This window comes from Anoplopoma fimbria, chromosome 19 (genome assembly GCF_027596085.1).
Source record: "Anoplopoma fimbria isolate UVic2021 breed Golden Eagle Sablefish chromosome 19, Afim_UVic_2022, whole genome shotgun sequence".
Taxonomy (NCBI): Eukaryota; Metazoa; Chordata; class Actinopteri; order Perciformes; family Anoplopomatidae; genus Anoplopoma; species Anoplopoma fimbria.
The window spans coordinates 20809017-20832706 of NC_072467.1; the positions used below are offsets into that span (position 1 = coordinate 20809017).

The 23690-nt window shown below is 40.4% G+C and overlaps 1 protein-coding gene across 1 annotated transcript in view; it reads right to left on the reverse strand.

Moving 5' to 3' along the window:
• Nucleotides 1–2338: 2338 nt before the first annotated feature.
• The window catches only part of plxnb2b (plexin b2b), a 114376-nt gene continuing 93024 nt past the window's right edge, over nt 2339–23690 (reverse strand). The window contains 18 exon segments of the mRNA XM_054619226.1: nt 2339–5266; nt 5816–5890; nt 7117–7192; nt 7344–7408; nt 7587–7734; nt 9353–9513; nt 9747–9898; nt 10296–10380; nt 11700–11800; nt 12755–12911; nt 14058–14204; nt 14519–14585; nt 17034–17215; nt 17728–17957; nt 18314–18414; nt 19275–19411; nt 20320–20499; nt 22363–22566. Coding sequence (XP_054475201.1) covers nt 5162–5266; nt 5816–5890; nt 7117–7192; nt 7344–7408; nt 7587–7734; nt 9353–9513; nt 9747–9898; nt 10296–10380; nt 11700–11800; nt 12755–12911; nt 14058–14204; nt 14519–14585; nt 17034–17215; nt 17728–17957; nt 18314–18414; nt 19275–19411; nt 20320–20499; nt 22363–22566 — 2373 coding nt within the window. The 3' untranslated portion in view covers nt 2339–5161.

The window sequence follows — 23690 nt, forward strand, 5'->3', positions numbered from 1 at the left end:
GTATGGGATTTATTGCCATTAGCAATGAACAGGAGGACAGCTTACAACAAGCAAGAACTCTTAAGTGAGCACTACCTGGGCATGTAAATATTGTTGTAAGACAGACTTGATAGAAAAAGCCCTGATATTTTACCACATTACGATTGGCATTATACACAACCTGCTGTTTTAGGCTAGATTGTTTAACGTTAAAAAGCTTTCTCAGCTGTAAAACTCTCAGTCTCCAATCAAAATACAATTGTTTTACCTTCTCCAAAAAACATCTCATCTATGATAACTACAGGGTAATTATGGAGATTATGGTCTCAGTTGAAGTACGCATGTAAATACCCATATATGAATAGTTTGTCATATAGGACATTTTACATTAAGGCCTACTGCATGTTCAAAATGAGTTTGGAACTTGCCTGATGTGCAATTACCTTTAAAAAATTAACAGTTACAAAAATGCTTAGTTCATACCTTCAGGTACACCCAAGCATTTTGAATGTCACCTGTAATTGTTTTCTTTTATGTTGAACCAGAGTCTATTGTGTATATTATCTGTGGTAAATATCTTTGTGCTGTGTGTCCAAGCTCACTCTGTAGTTTTTTTGGTGAACAGGTCTCTTTGAAAAAATAGTGGATAATATTTTTATTTTACTACATGTCACTTAGGCTATATATCATAGCTGTAGCCAAAGGGCAGATATATTGTCTTCCAAAGCACAACATTCACAACACACGGACGGCATATTCTATCATTTTAATATTTGGGCTTCTGTATTTATGGCTTTAAACTCACCTCCCAGAGAACAGTTTTCTTCAGACAAGTTGTCTTTTCTCTCTCTCTCTCTCTCTCCCCAGCCCATTAAACTAAGCTGTTAAAAAGACCACAGCTGATTTAACCGTCTGCTACAGCTTTGACCTCTCTGGTTTGAAGAGGTTTAAATTCAAACCACTCTCAAATCATGTAGTTTCAAAGCAACCTGACCTAACAGGATATTTGTATTTTGCTCCGGGCTTATTGCTGAGCTTAGCGAGCCATATAATCAGTTGTTGGTAGGTTTTAAATAATTCATCAGAACAACTGTTTAAAAATGACACCACACAATCATTGTTTTTATTTTTCCACCAAGTCCTCCTCCTCCTCCTCCTCTTCCCCTAAGGCGAAGGAAATCAAAGCCAAATCTCATTAGATGGTTTGAAACATGTGAGTGAAACGCAGCCTGCTGGTAAACACAACCGTCTCCTGCTGAAGGAGAAGCTGGCTGTTGTGTGCGGAGCATCCCAGGCAGGAGAGAAGAGAAGCCAGCCACATGCAGATTTTAACCCAATTTCTTGACAGAAACGCTGCAGACTTAAAATCGTTATTTTCAGCGTGCAGTATCATTGATTTCTGGACATTCAAGGGGTTGGTTATTTTTTAAATCTTATCACAAGAGCAGTGCACGCCAAATTATGTTGACTCTCAAAATGATGTAAGCTGCATGTCCTAATAGAAATATTAAGTACAGTATTGGCTTTGATTTTCCAGCAGTGATCAAGGATAGTGTACAAGATGCTGTGCTTGCGATAATCAAGTGTAATCACTCTTGCACTGGCAGCAGCCCTTGAAGTTGTTCTATCGGTTGCTGCATCAATGATCTGCTCAGTTAGACGGTGGCCTGTGCAGGCTTCTGGTCTGTCTTTGATACCCCCACCCCTACGTCAGGGTTTGTTAAGCAGTCAGATGAGGCAATTTTGCCTTTCATCTTTCTTTTCTCCAATTTCATTTTTAGCTGTCAGTACTTAATTAATGTTTTCGCAGCAATTTTTCAACCTTCCCCGCCGTTGACAGAGATGCCGTGCGGCTATGAACATTATCAACTCGTTTCGCGACCTTTGCTTATAGTCTGTATTCTGAGCGGTGTGACAGCGACCAGATGTGGCATTTGGGGAAAAAGGCGTCAGCCATCATTCTCATAGGAGTTGCTGCATTTAAGCACTGATGCTATCATGAGAGTAGTTTGAGGTCATACTATGCACAAATATCTGAAGAAAACTGTCATGTTCATGCACTTGGCCCTCTCCTTCGTAAAGTGATTGGTTGGTTTGAATAAGTTATAATTTATGATTTTCATAAATCCACCAATCACTGCTGCCTGTGTTTAAGCTCTTCAGTGAAGGAAATGTAATGCTACATAAATAGCGAAGGCTTAAAGCAAGGATTCAGCTCACTTTAACAAGAAACCTGGGGCAAGTGTTTCTCTATCACCCAAGGTGATTGTAACTCATGCAATATGCATGAGAGGTGAGTGTTCAATTGAAGCAAATCAATATTCTAAAAGTGAAAGAAACACAGCAGATATGAAGGGCGTATATGTCTCTGAGTTTATTCACGGAGGAGTGTATGATGAAATCTGTGGGTAACTGCTCCGTCCACACACAACCTTTGTAAAATTTAAGTTCATCCAGTACAACCAGACCAGGTACAAGATCGAGAATCTTCTGAGCTGCCTTGGATGAAAAGTTTGCTCCCATTGATGGTCCTGTGTCCCAGTTTCTTTTTATCATTACAGCACATTCACAAGTTTCAAAATGGAAAAAGGTCTCGACAACTGCACAAACAGCTTTTTTTCTCTTTTGTTTTTTTTTGTCCCAGGACTCAATGCATAGGATTATACAGTTAAGATACAGTATTTCAACATGTTTTACAAAGATTTATACGGTATAGGAAACGAGAAATAAAAATAATAACTGCACAGCAGTAAGAAAAGTCATTTGTCGAGTATAGATAGTCATTTATCGTACACACTGTGGAACAGCTTAGAAGCACAGGGCAAAAAAATGAACACCGTTGGAACAATTTTGCTCTATATTCAATCTACATAAGGACACCCTTTTGATTTCAGACTAATTTATGAATGCCAGACATTTCCAAGGTTAACCCAAATCACATTGGCCACATTGTTTTACATTTATTCATAAAGGGCCTGTTGCCCTATAGCCACCAAAGTCCTACTAAGCACACGCCACAGACACCCAAAGGAAATGCACACATCGAAATCTGCAACCATAAAATAAATCATACTGAAATGTCTTCAGCCTATTGGCACGTACATGGCTGCAGTAGGGCATCTAGCAATTTAGACAGCACACATAATATCACAAGTCCAAATACATTGCTGTGTCTATAGCACTATCGTCATCATAATCACCTAGGTTACCAATAGAATAATTTAGAAACAATATATATGTATCATCCTACTCAATAAGGCACATTTTTGGTTAAAGAAAGGCTCTGAAAGAAGCGTCTTGCATCAACTCTGTCAGTGAGGGAGGAGTCAGCAGTAAACAACAGCGGAGACAAGGATGGAGCCTGCGGTCGGTATGCAATTAAGATCGAAAGCCTCCCCTGCTGATTCCATTATACAGAGTGCCACTCTGCACTGCGCTGAGTGGGCAGTGCCAAGTGCTGTTGGTCGGGATGCCAGGGTGCCACGCTGAGACAGCAGGCAGACGGACAGGCTCGAGGTCTGTGCAAACCTCTCTCTAGCCAAGGCAGGAATCGTTAACATTCTGGGGTCTCTGGAGCTCGTTATGCTCTGTCAACTACACACATCTATGATCAGATACTTGGGGGGGTACAATTAAATCATCTGTCAACAGCAAAACCCACAGTTAAGGGATGAAGCGTGGTGGCGTTCAATGGCCCAAGAAGTATCCAACCCTCATTCCTACCCTGTCAACACCTCGGCTCTGACATCGACATATCAACATCTCAATTACTATAACAATTATGTACATGATTGAATCTGATCTCGCGAACATCACACAAAAGGCTAGAATCACTGTAATTTGTTCAAAACATACCAAGTCCTACTGCATCTCTGGCAGGTAATCAGCAAAAGTCTATTTCATAGCTTTAGTGGCCGGATGTTTGATGACTGTTTGGGACATTACAAGAGCAATAAAGAAAAATAAAAAAAATGGCACAAAAAAATCATAAACACGAACAATAAATGAATCGATTTGGAAATTTCTCTAACATATTGCTGAATTGCTACTGGATGTGACTACACATAGTGAGCTAATGTGACTGTCGATGGTGGCTCATGGTATTCTGACATTATTGCAGGGCTAACATTGTTCCATGGCAGAATAAAGTTGCTTCAAGCTGACACTTAAAAAGAAAAGTTTGATAGCACGGAAAAAATATTCACTGAAATGTCTTAAAAACCTTTTGAAATGTCCTTCTGTGCTTTAGTTGAAGTGGAATGTATCATGGCACTGTACAATAAAGGGAGACAGACTGTGCTATTATCGATTTCCACAAGCACAAGTGGCAATCCAGCTCAAAGCAAATCTGAGTCAAAATTATTATCAATCATATGAGCCTGTACATTGCTAGATGAACCAGTGTCTTGGTGAGGACCCTTTGGTCTCTGTCAAACGGCTTGGTGAGAGCACAGGCTCCAGTGTGTCACTGGGTGTGGGGGATTAAAATGACGGAAAGCAGGCATCCCTTCGCCTTCACGCCTGACAGTAGGCATCCTGTGTGTGCACACACATTCCCACACATTCACACACACTTAAAATTTAGCATCGCACTCTCTTGTTCACATGTTGTACTCCACGCAGACATCTACGCACACACACAGGCTAATAAAAACACTATCCGCACCACACGGTGATCCATTTAAAAAGATAATTTGTTTTCCTTATAAAGCTTTCCGCATAAAGACTGCACAATAAAAAAAATATATAATACAATTCTTAAAACCTTTTTCTACACAGAAAGAAATTGAACATCTGATTATCGCCTGTGCCAGTGCTCCACGGAGGGGCTTTATTCTCAGAGAGAGGTCTACCGCACTGCATTGTGGGAGCAATATTCAGTGAAGCATGAATGAGCGCGCAGACCTTTAAGGTTTGGCAAGTGAGCTTTAAGGCGTACCTATGACAGCGTAACATGTAATTTTCTTCCCCCTTTTGCTCTCTTCCTGCATTTCATTAGTCCCTGCTACTCCACAGCACAGAAAATCTGTCCCTGGGCCAAGTTGTACCATATACACGACCACATGAGTCCCCTCTCACCTTTCCGTGTGTTAGTTCTCTAAAAGAAGAAATAAGCCCCTGTAGTCACTGGCGGTATCCTACCATTCCCCTCCCTCCCTCCCTCCCTCCCTCCATTCGTGGGTTAGAGATCAGTCACTTTGTGTTCCAGGGCGGCTGCTATCTGCTGGAGCCGCAGGGTCAGCTGTTTACTCTGGGCAGCAGGGTCCTCTTCTAGGGATGCGATGATCTGAAAGAGGAATGGAAGGAGAGAAATAGAGGAAGAGGTGGGAGAAGTCGTAAATGATAAGCAAAGAATTGGGCAGCGGAGGGCAAAAGAGGGGATGTCGGGGAAGCGAGGAAACGGGGTACGGGGGAGACGGATGGAGAATGAGCACAGGACAAAGAGGAAGAAAAAGGGCGGAGAGTGGGAGGAGAGGATGGCGTTATTTGACATCAACAGTCACGTCATATGAGCTGTTATTGTTTGCGAGCAACACTTAGGGGAGACTGACAGCCCCATTTGTTTATCCAACTTGTTCATTAGGTTTTGTTTATCCCCTTTTCGTGACCTCAAGTGGCAATGCACAATGGACGCTTAAAAATCAATTCCCAGAGCAATTTTCCAATTCACATCCCACAGAAATGCTTTCAATTAAAATTTCATACAATCACTCTTCTGGCATATCAAGAGTGAAGAGAGAGGGGAAAAAAAGGAAAAGCAATAATATAGTGGGCAGTAGTGCATTCAGTGGAATAGTCTCCTTTGGGTGCGATAGGAAAGAGAAGGGCCTCTTACCCCATCATAGTATTTGCTGGCGTACTGGTAAAGCTGATGGAGAGCCACTTGTGTGTTCAGCTTGTCTGTGTGAGACTGGAGAACATAAAAAGACAATTAGGGTTAAGGAGAAAATGTAACTTGACCCATAAAACTGTAGGGAGTTAAAAGAGCAATGTACGGTACTTCTTTCCAGGATTTGTTTTATAAATAACTACTCGTAGAGGAAATATACAAGAAAACTAACTAAAAGGCATTCTATTCTAAATGCACAATGGATGCTCAGATGTCAAAGTTTTAATCCAGAAGATTTGTATGAAATAAAACCCAGTTTTTGATAATATTTACATTTACCTCCTATAAAGCATTCATTAGTTAGTGGAATAATAAACATAAAGCCATTCCAGTGGTTAATGTACATTTCCTGCCTATGCACGAGGGGAGAGGTTCACAGGAAACTATCCCATTTTCTCTCATTGATTTCAGCATCACTTTTCATTCTCCTATATCTGTATATGAACTGTATTGAGTTTCTGCTCATACAAACAAAACTCCAGAAAACACGGAATTTCAAATTACAGCTAGTTCACATTAAAAGCACTCAACTGGGGTTTGAAACTTGGGGTTTGAAAATTTTGCACACATTTTAACCAAATTTCCAGAATGGAGATGAATAGTATTACTACTAATACTACTGAATATTAGGAGTTGGTTCATTGAGAGCAACAGTAAGTGGAGATATTAAGAATTGCAGGCACTGATTGCAAACCTCTACCTCCACCCAACACGTGTTACTGTGTGCTGTTGTTCTTCTGGGAAGATTTCTCACACAGCATGAAATCAGATCTCAGTAGCAGAAATTATTGACGGACTTCTCAATAAAAACAACATGACTGTGTGGTTGCACAGATGCCCCAAACTGCTTTTCGATTGTATTTCTGATCAAATAGCTGCTGAAGGAATGTTCCTATAGTGTTAAACCTCACTTTCTGTTTCCACGGCAACCACAGTGGTCGCATAATCATCAAGGATTGGCAATCTCAAAGAATTTTTCATTTAAATAAATGTATGTTAAGTTACACAGCACACAATGGTGATTGAACCTATTGCCCACGGATGAAACTTATGCAATATTTTGTTCTCTGTATACAAATAAAACAACTTTAAGCTCATGTATCAACATAAAGAATCCTAAGCAAAATCCCATTGTTTTCACTAGGACTGAACTGGGACTGAACTCTGAAGGATTGTCACTTTAAGGATTAGAACTCTAATAGCAGAGCAATCTAAGTGGAACAGAAAATGACAGCGCTGTTTCTCACCCGTGACACCTCTGCAAGATGAGTGTTCATGTCCTGATCACTGACAGGAACCATCTGCCTGATGCCCTTGTAGTAACTTAACACACACACAAACACACACACACAGAGGAGAAACAATGTTTTAATCTCTACATTCTATAATTGTTATTGACAAATCTCTTGAAAGAAGTCTTTTAAAGTGAGTTGAAAACAACAGATCGAAAGTATATTGTGCTGATAGGACTTACTCATCCACCATCTTCTTATAAGTGGAGATCTCCTTTGCATAGAGTAGTTTGTTACTTGGAGAGTCCTAGAGAGAATAGGTGGACACAAGGATTAAAACAAGGGCACTTTAGATTGACGGACCTTTGACATTCCTTCTTCTCACTCCGTTTTACTTCTCATTTAATCCACTTTATAGTCTGATCCTCCCGTCTTCCCTCTTGCTCTTTCACCTCACACCCTTTTCTCTCCCCGTTTCCACTCACCCGGCTGAGTTTGTGTTCGCTCTTGGTACAGGCGTCCATGAAGGTCTGGGCGATGACGGAGAGCGAGGCGTCCACCACTTCAGACACGTGGACGTCGAAGGTGAAGTGGGGATTCTTGAGGATGTTCACCCAGAACCGCAGAGGAAGGCTGCGCGGAACAAACAGGCCATCATCAAGGATGTTATCATTACTATTGCTCAAGAATGGGGGGAGGAAATCTAATCAACTGCATTACATCTATGAATTCATTTGAGTCAGAGAGGCATTTCATGTGAGAGCTCTTGCCTGAGGTGCAATTGAGTGCAGTACAAGATAATAACAGGGATGGAGGAAAGCCTTTCTTGTGGGTGTCAGTTTATTCAGAACAATACCCTCGATTGTCAGTTCCTATTACTCTTTCATATGATACTGACCTCTCTGAGAATCATTGCTGTTAAACGAAAATGAAATGAACAAAATAACCTCATAGAAGTTGCTAATAAGAAAAGACATCTACGTTGAGCAACAGTCAATGATGCTTTTTCTTCACTAACAAAAAGTGATTAGCAATGTTAAAGTAACACCAAAACTTTGACCTTTCAAGTTTGTGTGCAGCCTTACACCACAAAGCACCGACTTTAATGTAATGCTCGAGAACTCTCGCTAATTTCCCTTCTGAACAGGAAATCACATGCTCCATACGCTTCTCTTCAACCTCATGCCACCTTGTGTATTCAAAAGAATGCCCAAGATACAGCAGTTTCCAAAAAAACTCTCCTCCCTGATCAGTGCGAATGCCCCGCCATCTGAGACGTGAAGCGCAAACCGTGTAAAATTCATACTGGTTTGGTAATATCTCCGGGGAAAGCTGCAGTGAGAACACAATAGGAGCATAAAAATAGCAATGTTGCTATAATCACAGAATTAAATTAGCTTGGGACATAATTACCATGTTTGTTTGTTGTTGTGCCTCATACACACATTCATATTTAATACATGGCCCTCAGTTGATTTGATAAACAGAACGGGTGGATGCAGAACGTGGTGTGGAGTGTGCTAAGTAATTAAATCGCTCATCTCCTGTCCTTGTGTGGGTGCTCTCTTGCCAGCCTTACGTCAATCACTCGCATCTACATGCAACACGTTGTCTTGTACGCTTGAGCCTCAGCCGACGTGACACTAATTTATGCACTTAAATGTCACATGGGAGCAAGGAGACTGCGAATGCAAACTAAGTAAGCTAAAATTGTGCATTTGTATTCAGCTCTTTCTTGGATAAGTAAGTTTTATTTCTTGGAGAGCTACTGAATCTCAGGCAGCCGGGTGAGTGGTGTGGCTCAGACTAAGACAGTGTGTGTGTGTGTGCGTGTGTGTGTGTGTGTGTGTGTGTGTGTGTGTGTGTGTGTGTGTGTGTGTGTGTGTGTGTGTGTGTGTGTGTGTGCTTGCTTGTGGAGATTTTAGTTAAGCCCCTTACAGTAGCACATTTTTACTGTACATTACTTTAGCATTTCCATTTTATGCTGATTTATACTTCTACTCCACTACCTTTCAGAAGAAAAAAAGATTTTACATTTTACTCCACTTCATACACATATATAATTACTAGTAAGCCCTACTTTTCAGATTAAGATTTTGCATTAAAAAAACATTTGATAAGCTTATAAATACAATGCTTTATCAAAGGGGTTTCCAACATTTTAGCTTGAGACAGTTCACAAAAAAAGCATAGAGTCATTTATTTTTTCACCTTAAGGTACGGTGAGGACGCAGGTGTACAGTACACTTACCTATTCGTCTTCCAGATATGAATGGTCTCCTCATCCACATTGTTGTGTTTCAGTGCCTGCTCATCCAGGAAGTCAAAGAAATATTTGATAGCCGGTGGCACCACTGCCCCAGAGCACAGCACGCTGCGGAAGAAGTCATCCACAAACTGCTGCAGTGTTCCCTGAAAGGGGCCACAAATAATGTGAGACAGGGCAGAGACGGAGAGCAGAGCCAGAAATATCATAGCTGTGAGACAAATCTATTTGCAGGCAATGCGAGTGAAGATATTCAGGCTTTTCTGACAGTATTTTAGCATTTTTTCTCCCAGAAGCCATCAATTTAAGTTGTCATTTTAACTAACAACCATTCCTGGAAAAGCAAAAAAGTACTACTTATCAAAGCCCGTCTTTGTACCTTGACAGAAAGGAGTCGTGTTAAATAGATCTCTGTAATGGCTTTGGTCATCGACTTGTCCTTTATGCTTCCTCGCTTAGATTTGATCTCATCCAGTTCATCAGCCGGCCTCACCAAGTGAAACACCTTGTCATCTTCCAACAGAGCATTCCCTATTGGCGGGGGAAAAACAAACAAACAAAGAAACTTGAAACCTTCTTCTAATGATTCTGATCCTTATTTATTCAGCACACTCTCACAGAACATATTCAGATGATAAAAAGGGAGGGTACTGAATATCCAAGTAGAAATGCTAAACAATAAACTATTCTGAAATTCACATTATGGAGGCAGAAGATGAAAGTGCATAGTATTCAAGCATAATTTCAAAGTGCACTTTACATGAAACAACATTCATTAGCATGTTAAATGAGAGCAGGGATGTTGACAAAAACCCTTGGGATGACAAAGAAAGACAAGCATTGTATTCTCAAGCTCACACCTGATCTGTGCTTGTTTTAACAAGTGTGTGCTTATGTGTACAGTATGAGTGTATTTAGAGACACGTACGCTCTTCGTGGTTTTCCTGGTTCTGGTCATAGTTCTGCTGAATGGAGAACACTCTGGACAAGACTAATGTGGCGTTATCTCGCACCTGGAATGCACAAAACAGTCTTTTGTTAGACAGAAAACTCACACTACACAATACACAATTACTTTAAACACCTTAATAGGTGCTGTGACTGAGGTCAGCTGACTCTTTTAGTGCCCCAGAACTAATTCATAATCAATGCGATTGAGTAACTAGCAACAGTGGGCCTTTATTGGGGTATTTACAGGCCATTTTCCTCGGCGTCAACCCATTATTGTACCCATAAATACTGTGATTAGCACTTATCTGACACAACCAATGAATCCATGGCAGCGAGGTTGTCCTTTAAGAACAACTGCAAGACATCAGCAGGTAGGATGAAAAAGAAGAGGAGTACCATTGAGAGAAAAGAGAATAGGGCGACAAATTGGGGATATTTGCGAGTGACCTTTTATTTCACTTGGATCAATACTGTGCCAAGAAGATTTAGTGGCCTTCTGTCGCCACTGAGAGCTGACGAGAACAAACCGAGTCCAGGCACTTTCAACTAGCTTGTGGTGATAAATAAAAAATTGTTGGCATTTCTCTAAACTGACGAAGGCAAACACTGAAGGAAAAAGGCTATGTGGTGCTTTCTTGTTTGTTTGATTAAGGGACACACATTGATCTATTGCTTAGCTTGGCACAAAGACTGGAAACGGGATGACAGTTAGTATGGTTCTTTCCAACAGTAACATTATATGCCTACCAGCAACTCTAAAGCTCATTAATTAAGAGCCAGGCTAGCCGTTTCCCCGTTTCCAGTCTTTGTGCTAAGCTAGCTAACAAGCTGCAGCTTCTTTTTTAACCGACACATGTGAAAGTGGCGTCAATCTTCTCATCTAACTCTCTGCAAGAAAGCATTAAGAAACGATTCCTTTACAGACAGAGTGGGTTGACGATCATCACCTCGAACCCCTACGTCACTAGGACAACCAGGGATTTCTTTTTTTGCCAAAAAGCAAGTGTATAGTACACTGCAAGCTTGTTTAAATGACTGATGACATGTTGTTATCACCATGCAAGTCAGAAAAAAAAAATGTTTTTACACATTTATTTGACTGTTAATAGTATGGACATGTAATTAGGGTAATTAGCTTAAAAGATTATTAATCAGATAATCACACGATGTCTGTTGATGCGTAAATGTGCAGAAGACAGATTTCACACACACCACTGTGACACAAGATGTACAGCTCAGCCTTTGAGTGAAATAGGGTGAAAATAGGCAACTCCATTCACATCCACACGCCCACATACAGCTATTTACTTCCCCGCTGCCTCCTCACATCCCTTCTATTTTAGATGTTTCATCAAGACACTTAAATATTGTCAGTACTCACATTGTAGTGTGCCAGAGTGTTGATGCGTTTCCACCTGCCCTCTTTCTGGGAAGTCAAGTCCAGATCTGACAAGATCTGACCTGTTGAGCCCGGGCGCCATTCTGTGGTCAAGGCACGAAGAGAGAGGTCATCAATTATCTCTGCTACTGTAGGTGGAGGTGAACTGCCATGTTTGGCAAATTGTCACCATATTTCAACGTTTTTCTGCTCTTTCTTTCAATACAGTTGCATTAATTTCATCATGGGTCATTGTTACCCTGAGGTTATTCTCTAATAATGTGGTCTGAAATAAATCCAGCTACCCATCATACTGTCTGCATGTCTCTCTCTCTCTCTCCTGAGATTTAGTGGCACACTTGAGTTAATTCTGGCTGAAGAAGTGACAGATCAGTATTTTCTGAATAATTTAAATACAATTCTAAACTTTGATTTGCACCCTTACATTTTTCAATTTAGAAGAAAACCCACCACCACTGCAGACCTGAGCTCAACACCATCTGTGACACATGATTCATTTACATGTAGCACCAAATATAAGGGGGTTATCCTTCCAATTCACCATGAAAGAAGACTGATCTCTGCTTATCTAAAATGTATAAAGGAATGAGATCTACAGCCTGCGTGGGAATAAAAAATGGCTTTGATGTTGGAAAAATGTCTATAGAGCTTTTGCCTTTCAAGTCAGTCCCCAAGGTTCCTGACTACAGTAGCGAGCAAAAACTTTGTTTAGGGATGAAGGCTATCTTAGTGTAGCTATCTTAGTGTAGCTTACACCGAATAACTTCTCATCCTTGGTGAGGCCTATTTTATTGCACAAACAGAGACAGGAAGAGAGATCATCTTCAACCCAATCTAACCGATGAAATTTGAATGAAATAAATAATCAATTATCTGTTTAGACATGCATTCTGATTTAATTGAGAAGGCATTTCAGCCAGGACTGAAATAGCTTCTCCATTTTGATGTATTCTTCACTCCCTGTACCGAGTTATTTATCATTATTAGACATTTACCGCTTCGGCTCACCCTCCTCTCATGCGCCCTCATTTACTCACCCAGTGTGACACTGTCGACCTTGGGCCGCTGGGAGTATGGCAGGTTCCTGTACACCTGCTCTATGATCTTCTCTTTCACCTGCGAGATGGTGTCACAGCTCAGCACCTTGACGGGCGTCACATCCGGACCTTCGCCATGCACCAGCACTTGCAGGGTCTGGCAAAAACACAGACACACACAAACACACATTAAGCTCCTTGTGGTCACATAGCAGGTTCATATATACATGCACCTATGCACACAAATGACAAATATGCAAAAAGTATTAAAACATGGCCAGAGCACCCAGCCACCCTCCCACACAAACAGAGTCCCTCTGTCGGGATGTTGTCGTCAAGGCAACCAGGCTTTTGTAAGCACACACACTCTCTGTGTTGACACCTGAAAGGACTCCTGTCACCCTGGCCAGCTAATGACCAAGGCTCAGCAGGTGCAATCTCTGACCCACCTCGCCTCCCACACTCTGTCAGAAATAACTAACTGACCACTCGACAGACTCCAACATGGGTCAGGCAACACACACTCGCAATAGCAACCTCGCAAGCCCGCCAGTGTCTTTGAGGTGGACGAGATGAGCACGCTGTGAATTAAAGCCAACAGGAAACACAGTGTCTGCCTGTAAAATCTAGCCCATCGAGTTCTTTCCTCCTCCTATAATTCAATCACAGAAGGCGATCCATCACGGCAGGAGACGTGTAATTCAGGCTAATTTGGTAATTGTCCTCGACAACGCCATTACCCATGGGTCTTTTTTATTTGTGCTGACTACAATAGAAAACAGCTGTGTTCACATTAGCTTCCATTACTGAAACATGAAACCAAAGCGAGACACACAGGCTTTTCCCTGACTCTCGTAAACTGCCCAAATAGACACAGAGCAGGTGAAAGTGCAGGTTGGATGGTCGAGAAGTTGTAAAGGTAGCTTGTACTCAACACATGTACCGACAAGATGTACTTTTACCGAAGCCATGCCTTTCACCGCTAGATTGGAATGTGTTGCCTCTGTCGTTTTCGAGCAGAGAACATTGACACTGAAAATGGATGTCACACAAAAGCGGGCAGTCGCCCTGGGGGCTTTTGGTGGTTACCATGGCAACTGCTCTGTGTGTGTGTGTGTGTGTGTATGTATGTGTGCGTGCGTGCGTGCGTGCGTTCATGGTTGTGTTGCTCACAAGGCACAAAACTGCACACCGTGTGTGCAGTTTTTCTGACACTGAGTTTACCAGTTTGTGTGTTTGAGGGTATTTTGGTGCGTGTGTTTGTGTGTGTATATATGTGTGTGTGTGAGTCGGTCCATCTCACCAGGACGGAGTACTCTACATCGTCGCCCAACAGGCCCGTGTCGTTGAGGGTGTACTTGGCTTTCTTTACTCTGGCATCCACGGGCCCTTTCTCGATCTGGTGCTTGATGGCTCGGAACAGTTTGTACAAGGGCTCTCCTGCAGAGTCCTAATACACAGGCACACATACACAAACACAACACACACACACACACACACACACACACACACACACACACACACACACAGCTATTTAGATGTCTCAGATGTTGTCAAGGAGCTAATTGTTGTGATTAGCAGTTTAGAAGACAGATAAATGCACATTATCAATATAGAGCACTAATGAAAGAAATGGAAAAATCCATGCACTTAGCCAGCAATTTAATTCTATAGTCATTATACACATTATCTGTATCAGCGATTAAGTATTTAAGATAACAGATTACATATGATACATTTTTAGTGACCATAAACTCTTGTTACCTTTAAAAACTGGTAAAGGCAGATAGACATCCAGTTACACAGCATCCTTTCCACCACTGTCTCTGACCTGGAAAAAACACAGGAAATGGACAGTTTTTAATATCATTGTAAGAATACAACTTAATCATTCTGGTGTATTGACTAAATTGTGCAAACATGACATTGTATTAGAAAATTCAAGAAAAAAAGTGAAATATCTAATTAGTATTTTCATATCATGACATTTAGAGCTAAGAAACCCTGAGAAAGTCACTAGTTGTCCATAATGGTCGTTATACTGTCACCGATTAATGTGAAAATATGTTTTATGCATTTTATTGTATTTTATGTTCGAGTATGTGTACCGTCTTTTACCTGGAAAAAGTTGAAAGAAAGGAAGTACTTATTTTATGTTTACTGTATTCTCCCGAAAACGTTGAAAACACCTTGAGAATGTGCATCAACAAAATGTCACCCCGGGATATTCCTGCACAGCATGTCAGTATCAGGATATTTTAATTCAAAAGTGACAGATCGCCGATGCTAATGTCACATATCCACTGGTGGCGCCCATCGTTAGCTGCTAGCATGCCTAATTAGATGTCTTGTATATACGGGGGCTTGTGTTGGCACAATGGCCTAATCAGCATAATGAGCCTCTCCATCGGGGGATAATTAAGATTGTGTACTTGCACAACAGCCAGTCACAGCGTGCCTTGCCACAGCAGACAGTTCAAATCACATAACCCCCTCCCAGCAGTGATGAGCGACTGTACGTTCAGACAAGTGGGTCCTGCTGAGGGAGGCGAGGTCGCTGTCAGTGGATGATTTGACCTTGACATGATCATTACATTGGTGGAGAGGGCGAGGAACAAAGAACGCTGGAATTGGAGAATCTATTTCCTTCAGTCAAATTAGTCAGCTGAATGTTTACAGACTCTTATTATACAAAGGCATTATGAGATGCTACCAAGGGGAAAACACAGAGCAATTCATATTGTGTAATATCAGTGAAAAACATTTGCCGTTTTTGGCAAGATTCTAAAAATACTAATTGATTTGTTATAATTTTATAATAAATAGAGTTTTGTCATGCCAATCACAACATAATTTTTTTCAGAATTTATGATTAATGCATTGCTATTTTTCTGTAACATAACAATTGTTCTCTCAATAAAATAGAATTCAGGTCAGTTTAGATGTTGGGCGCAGGTGATGTACACTTCAGTCGATACGTTTGTTCTGATCAGGATTGAGAGCTGGAGCTTATTTATACCATAAAACAGGCTCAGCAATTTTTAAGAGATACAGTATCCATTGAAAAATCCTCCTTGTGCAAGATAAAGCCATAAAGCAACTTGCAGAAAGTCAATATAATTGGATTTATGCATTTAAGGCAATCAAAAACAGTATGGACCAAAAGCAATTTTCAGCCTTCACCCAATTGGTCAAGAGCTATAGGTTAAGAAGATGAAGAGGGAACAGTGAAAGAAGAATCACAAAGCACTTTGTGCTTGGAAGAAAAAAACAGACGGAGAAACAGAAGGAGGAGGACTGGAATAGATCAAGCAGCAATCTGGCTCTTGATAGTGGACCACAGTAGTCGGAGCAAAATTCAACAGACAACATGGCAACAGAATGAAACAGTCCACTGCCTCTTGAAGTGAATCCCAGTCCTCCTAAAATGGTTTATTATACTGCTGCCAGAGTTGAGATATGTGGTGATTCTGATTATAGAGCTTAGAAATATGGACATTAATGATATCAGGGCAAATGTTGCCAAACAAGACAGTGTTGCTAGCCGCTCTGTAAGGATGTACTAACAGCAGGGACAGCTAACCTCAGCATGCCAACATGCTCACAATCACTAAGCTGACATGCTGACATTTAGCAGTATGATGATGATGGACATTAAGTTTCATGCTAAAGATTTGCTAATTAGCACTGAACATAAAGTACAGCTTAGGTTGATATTTGGTCATTAACCAAAATATAATGGTGCTTGATGGGAAGCTAAAGGATCACCAAAGTAATCGCAATTGATCCTGAGGGTGACAATCTACGCTAGCGCTGACAAGATATTTTACACAGAAGTAAAAATGCCAACCTCATGGTGGCGCTAGAGAAAAAAAGTCAGGGATTATTAAAGTCATTAGGATTTGTACTGGGGAGCCATGGATTTAGAGCCCATCCATCCTGTAGATGTAAACATTTCCCTGGTGAAGTGAAGACTTTGAAATTTCCTGCTGACTAATAAAGGATTATCTTATCTTATCTTATCTTGACCTGCTGATGGTTCTTAAATGAAAAGTCAGATGTTCACCATGGTCAGTGGGGTTTATCCTATTGGGACCATGAATGTCTGTGCAAAATTAAATGGCGATCCATTCAAACGTTTTTGGAGATGTATCAATCTATATATATACTTAAGCAGGACAAAACTTCTTAGATATAAAACTTGGCACTAGTGTTTATGCGTTGTATCTGACCGCTCCAGCGTGTACTGAGCATCAGCGCTGAGGGACTCCTCGCTCACCTGCGCAGCATGAGTTTAGGGTTCTTGCTGTGGACGTATTCCTCCATCAGCTCCAGCAGCAGTGTTCTCATAATGTCGGTGTAGTATTCCAGTTTCCCGTGCAGAGCCACCGTCAGCAGGGATGCGAAGTAAACCTTGGCCCTGGCGTTGAAGTCATGACTGCGCTCCAGGGTACGGATAAACTACAAACAAACAAACACACATGTAAAGAAACAGGCAAAAAAACAAGCTTCATTAATCATCCTGATAAATGCTAACATCTTGATCTATTATGTGCCCTATTTGGCTAAGCATGTTAGCATGCTAGCATTGGCTAATTAGCCCTAAACACAAAGTACAGCTAAGGCTAAAGAGATTGTCAATAGCTTTGGAGGTATTTTGTCATTTTGGGGATCACCAATACTGTTACAAATGATCCTGTAGGGGACATGAATATCTTCAAATTTCATTCAATATTAAAAATGTCAATCAGAAACACAAAAGTCATCCTGCTAATGACGTTAGAGAAAAAGTGAGGGGATCAGCAAAGTCATTAAGATACATCATCTGAGAACCATCAGAGTCCAAACCAGTTGGCCCCTTGACCAGACAGTTCCCTGGCTCCTGTATAGTAGTTGCCCACTGCTCCTAATATAATACATTTAATTTACGTTTACATATTTCACATGTTCACATGATTGTGCAGTATAATTACATTAATGAGGAAGGTCTTTGAGTTCAGGAGGTTGGAGAACTGGTTGAGCGCCTGAGTCACTATGGCCCGTCGGGCCTCTGGGATGTCGAGCTTTCCTGTGATCATCACATCATTGGCACCGTCCTTAGAGGGCAGGAAGAAGACACGGTCGGTGTAGGTTTTGTAGTCCAGGAAGGGGATCCGTCCCTCGCTCAGTTCGTTGGTGTGGTCCTCCATCTCGATCATCAAGTCTGCAAGAGATGAACACAAGAAAATAGTACCTCGTTCCTTTTTTAATAAGCAGCTTTTCTCATTTGTGTGCTGCTCGTCTGTCTCAATCATTATATTGCGAGAGGCAGCAAGGGGAGAGCTTTGCCAGGAAAATAATTTCAGCAGTGAAAGATTGTTTTCTATTACGGTTACTGCAAAACTGCTCCTCATAATGATGATAACATGATGTTAAGCAGGAGAATTTATTTAATTCACTGCAGTACAATACATCAAAGCAATGTAATCAGAGCTACGAGGCACTTCATTACTTTATAGCTTCTTAGAAGCATGGATCCTTTGAGGGACATTAGCGATATTGCTGATGCGCTGTTGGTACCTGTGAATTCTTTCTTGCAGCGGTCCCGTACGCTCTCCTCCAGATTCTCAAGCTGATGTTTCACCTTCTCATACTCCCTCTCTGCCTGCTGACTCTTTCTCCTGAACACATTAAACAAACACAACACATCTGTCGTAAAAACAAAAAATTAAAGGATTCAAACTTGAAAAAAGTTCCAGAGGTCTAAATGTTTGTTAAAAGGCTTTGGTTTGATTTGGCACAGTTGGCCGATAACTTAGGCTCAGTGTTTCCTCTGAGTCTCCCAAAAATATATAATTAGCGCTGGTATTACTTTGTCACTGATGTCACTTTTATAAATATTCAGCAGGAAAAGTTTAATTTATCCGTGACCGCCTGTGCTTTTTTGGAGAACCTCTGGGATGCAGATACTGATTTGTTCAAATTTAAGCAGGGAAACATGATGGCAATACAGTTTAAAAAAATACCATATGTGCATTTATATATACCAAACAGAACAGAAAGTGATCATTGTATGTGTTTAAGTGTATGTGTTTGTGGTCAAACTGGTTTTTACTGTACACATCTCTGACATCCTAATGATCCTGAACTTAAGTAACGCCTCGTTCATTGAATGTCACATCAATACTTATCTACAAACTGGGTTTTCAAAGGTCACGAGAAAAGTAAAAAAGTGTTTCAAGAAAACATTATTGAGCAATTATTGTTATTATTGTACAAGAACAGCAGTGGGAACTTAAGCCAATTTCAACAAAACGTTAAGGGGTCACAAGACAAAAGCTGGAGCTGGGAACCACTGGAATAAAAACATTGTGGGTTTGTAAATTGTTTAAAATAATAACATTTCAAAAAGGCCTACACTGAGTCTATGTGGCATTTACCAGTGGGGTCAAGAGGTTCAGATCATAAACATTTCTGATAATCTAATCTAAAAAGTTAAAATACTAAAATAGTATATAACCCCAAAAATAGCTTAACTTACCTGTAGCAGTAGACAGAGATAGCGATGATGAGCAGCATGGGCACGATGACAGCAGGGATGATGATGTAGAGTGGCAAATCATTCTTCTTCTCGTATTGCACCGAGCCGACCACCCACTCCCCTTTCCCAAACTTGATCTGTGGATAAACACAGAGAGAGATAGAGAGAATCTTATTATCTGCACAAGCTCTTGACATTTTAGCCTGAGATTTATTCAGGTAGGTGTCTATGGTAGAGTTTCGACATCGTTGGAGAGGAAAGTGGGACCGAGGAGGATCTACATAATTGCCCAGAGTTCTGCAAAATCAGCTGCAGGACCTTTCCGTATTGCTAAAGTGCTGGGGCTATGTGCAAGTTTGTGGGAACACATTAACTGAACAAATGCATGTGCATTGAGTTTGAGACATTATAATCAAGCCTTTTGTATGTAGGTATTCTGCACCTTTCAATAGTCCATTGGTTTCACTTCTTTATGCAGCGCACAGCAACAGATTCGAAACAATAGCTCACTTTACCCAGAATTACCCAGAGGAGAAGTAACGGTATTCATCACAATTGTGGCTTGGCTATAATTAAATGTAATTATAAAGGGCCTGTAGCTACATGAAAACTGTTCAACCAGTGAAAGAAATGGGATCCCCAGAAGAACAGAGGACACGCCTAGAGATTCATGACGCATGCATGCTCCAATCTGCAAGTTTCTGTAAGTACATTTACTCAAGCAGTACATTTAAATACAAGTTGGACGTACTTGCACTTCTGTATTTCCTTTTCATGCCATTGTATACATCTATTTCACTACGTATCAGAGGGAAAGACTGTCCTTTTTTTCTCTTCAATGACATAACATATATTAATATAATACTTAATAGGGCCATTTTTCTGTTTTACGTACATATCTACATTTTCCTGATGATAGTTTCATATTTCTTGTAGTAATGGAGTATCTTTTACAATGTGGTATTGGGCATTTTTACTGAAGTAGAGGATTTAGGAAATTATTTCCTCCCCAGCTGTGTATGTGCCTGACTTTAGTTGATCTAACCGTTAAGTCCAGTAGCTCGGGCCGAGTGTCTCTGCGGTGCCGTCTGGAGCGAGCGCTGGGCGTGGTGGAAGGTGGGTCCAGAAACAACTTGTCATCCTGAAGCGTGTTGACCAGACAGGGAACATCGCCAACAAACGCTTGAGCCTCTTTGGCCGTCATAGCTTTGGAGAATCCACGGCCCTGCAGGGGAAGATCGACTGTAACGCTCAGAGTGTCTTGACAAAATTACATGCATTTATACACCATCAAGTAGACCCATCATATAATGAGTATTAAAAAAACATTTTCATTAGTAATGGATTGAAAGTTTATAACAGCTCTTCACTGTTCTGCTATGCGTGCCAAAAGTAATTAGAAAGATTAAGATTATAGTCATCGTAAGCACATTCCTAAGTAAATTCTTAGTTAAGACACTGAAGGCACAGCTCCAGTCAATCCCACAGTTCTGGCATTGCTATATACACTTTGAGATCCTGCAGCACACTTTTATATCTACAGGCATGCTTTCAATTATTCTAATGCAGTCTGCAATATAAGAAAGGGGAAATTAGCTTAAGTAAACCAGCGTCTGAGTAATTGAAAAGACCTTTTTTTTTTTTGCAGATGCCTTTCCCGACTTATTTATTTACTGCAGTACTTACTGAGTGTCTACAAAAAGCAATCACCTTGGACTTCCGCGTGGAGTTTGTGATGGACATTTGTCTATATTGTCTATAGAGATTTAATAGATTTTACGACTAATGAAACATATAACTTTATGTATATGTAAATAAGATTGCGTGTAAAAAACATATTAACCTTAAACTTTTCCCTGCTCACCCTATCTGGGTTCTTTAAACATTAGTGACCGGGTCGCTGTAGATTATCCCTAACATAGCGACTGCCCTCTACTTGCAATTGCAATGATTACTGCTATTTGCTAATCTGGAAGCACTTGACATATAGACCATTTTACAGCCGACGTCATGATTACATCTCCATGTTACAAAAAAACAAGGCAGACGTGACTAACATCATTGAGAGATGAGATAAATGTTACTAAGAGGTTAAACTATTACCAAGATGAAAAGATGGTCCACTATTGGACTTGTTTTTTTATGAACCAGTAAAGAATAGTGGAATTAGCATGCTAACTAGCCAACCTCTTGCTACCTGGCTAGCTCGCTAATAAGTCCATCATGCTTTCACGAAAACACTGGATACAGTCAATCTGTTGATAGAATGAATTACAACTTAAATGTTCACTTTTTGGTCCAATATTGGAAACACGACACGCTGAACAATGTTTACAGACGTATTTAGATGTCGAAAGAGAATATTTCCTTCTGGATATATTTGAATGTTTTCTTAAACGGAAACTTGAAGGGCGCTCCCATTGTTGGTAACACAGAGGGAAGCCAAACGTAGTTCATTTGCACATACTACCCACACTGCAACGATACAAAGCAGGTTGAAAATATGCAAAGTTTCCCTTTAAGGTTTTTAATCATTTTGGCCTATGACCACTTAAAACAAAGCTATGTTTACTGGTTGTAACCAAAAATGACTTTCTTCATTCCTTGTTTGTGATTGAGGATTTTTTCAGAAATATGTGTTTTTTTCCTGGTAATCCTCCCATGACCCATGGGATTTACTTTAACAACCTGTAAACAGTTTCAGAGAAAAGGGTATTTGCATTAAGAATATTAAAATATTACGAATTTGTCGTTTAAAATGGTTAAAATAAATAAATGAAACTACTAATGTACATTTGTACTCAATTCATTTGACTTCCCAAAGAAAAACCCCACTGTGCTAAAATGTTAAATGTACTGCTATTTGCATAACTTCTATACAATGAAGCCCATCCATAACATAAGCAGCTCAAGAGTGAAAATGTGGTGCAGCAACTGCAACTCAGCATCTTTTCCATTTTTATCCTCAAGCCAGATAATAACACCATTTATCTTAATTCCTTCACACAAAGAGACATATTTCTCAGAAACACTGTGCTGCCATATTACAACTGCCGCACTAAAAGGGACCTGAGCAGCCTGCACTCACAGTGACGATGATGATGCTGGCCTCCGTGATGACCTTCTTGGTCAGCTCGTTGAAGCTGGGGTTAGGGTGGTAGTTGAAGGGCTTTAGTTCCTTCCTGAAGTTGTCAAGGTGGATGGAGGTTTTAAAGGTGTGGTTCAGGGAGCTGTTTACTGTTGGAGACCAAAACTGGATGACAGTGTCGTTCTTCTCATGGGCCTCCTGAATCTATCAGAGGGTGAGTAAAACATAACTGGACATAAGTACAACATAACCGGACCTCAACAACAAAGCAAAGTTTTATGTTGACACGTAACAGACACAAAGTAAAAAAAAAAAACAGACATGAAGGAAAATATAGCAGTATTCAACATAGAATATTATAGTGAGAGAGAGAAAAGCAAACAGTGGGTGTTTTTCAACGAGGCAGTGAATTAACACTTTTGTTGTGTGAGGGAAGAGTGTTTCAGGGGTTTAGGGGGAGAAAGTCTGGTTTGGTATTATTGGTAAGGTAAAAGTATATGTCTCTTTTCAGACATTCTACTAGAATCCCAATCTGCCATTGTAAAATAGCAGCCTGTGATGAATCACAACTCACACTGAGTCATTCCTCCTCTGGCTTTGTTCATTTGGTTTTGATTAACTGGAGCGATGGTGATATTTCTGTCACTCTCTGATTGTTTCGATACAGGGCTGACAATACTGTGTGTGACAGCTAAACCCTACAGTCCTACACACAGTTACGTTTTTCAAAAGAACAAAGCAAAACACGTAGGCTACATCAGATCATGCTTTGAAAAAGTCACGCAGACCTACTATAAAGTTTGAGACTTGTTTTATGAGTTGAATGTTTTTTCCTAATTTTGCTCTAAGTGAATTTGTCCTAATAAAGTGCTCTAAAAGGAACAGTGTGTAGGATTTAGTGGGATTTATTTGCATAAATGGAATCAAACATTCATAACTATGTTTTCTTAAGTGTATAATGTTTTTATTAAACAGAGGCTCTGCTGACTGACTGTCTCTTCTGACCATACAATATGTTGCTCTGTAGTAAAATTAATGTTTCAACATTTTGGGAAATGGTGGAGAAGATTTATTATACTCATATATCTGCCCGATAAGTATGACGCAACATCAAGTTTAGCCCAAAGACTGGCAAAGGGGATAAAAGCTAGCCTGGCTCTATTCATAAACCAAAGCATTGAACAAATTCCAATTTTGACTTTATGATAGAACTGAATGAAAAATCAGCGGATTACAAAAGTTATTACAAAAACCACAAATCTGACCCTCATGATGGTGCTAGAGGAAAAGTCAGGAGTCCAAATTTCTTCATACGATCTACTTTGTTT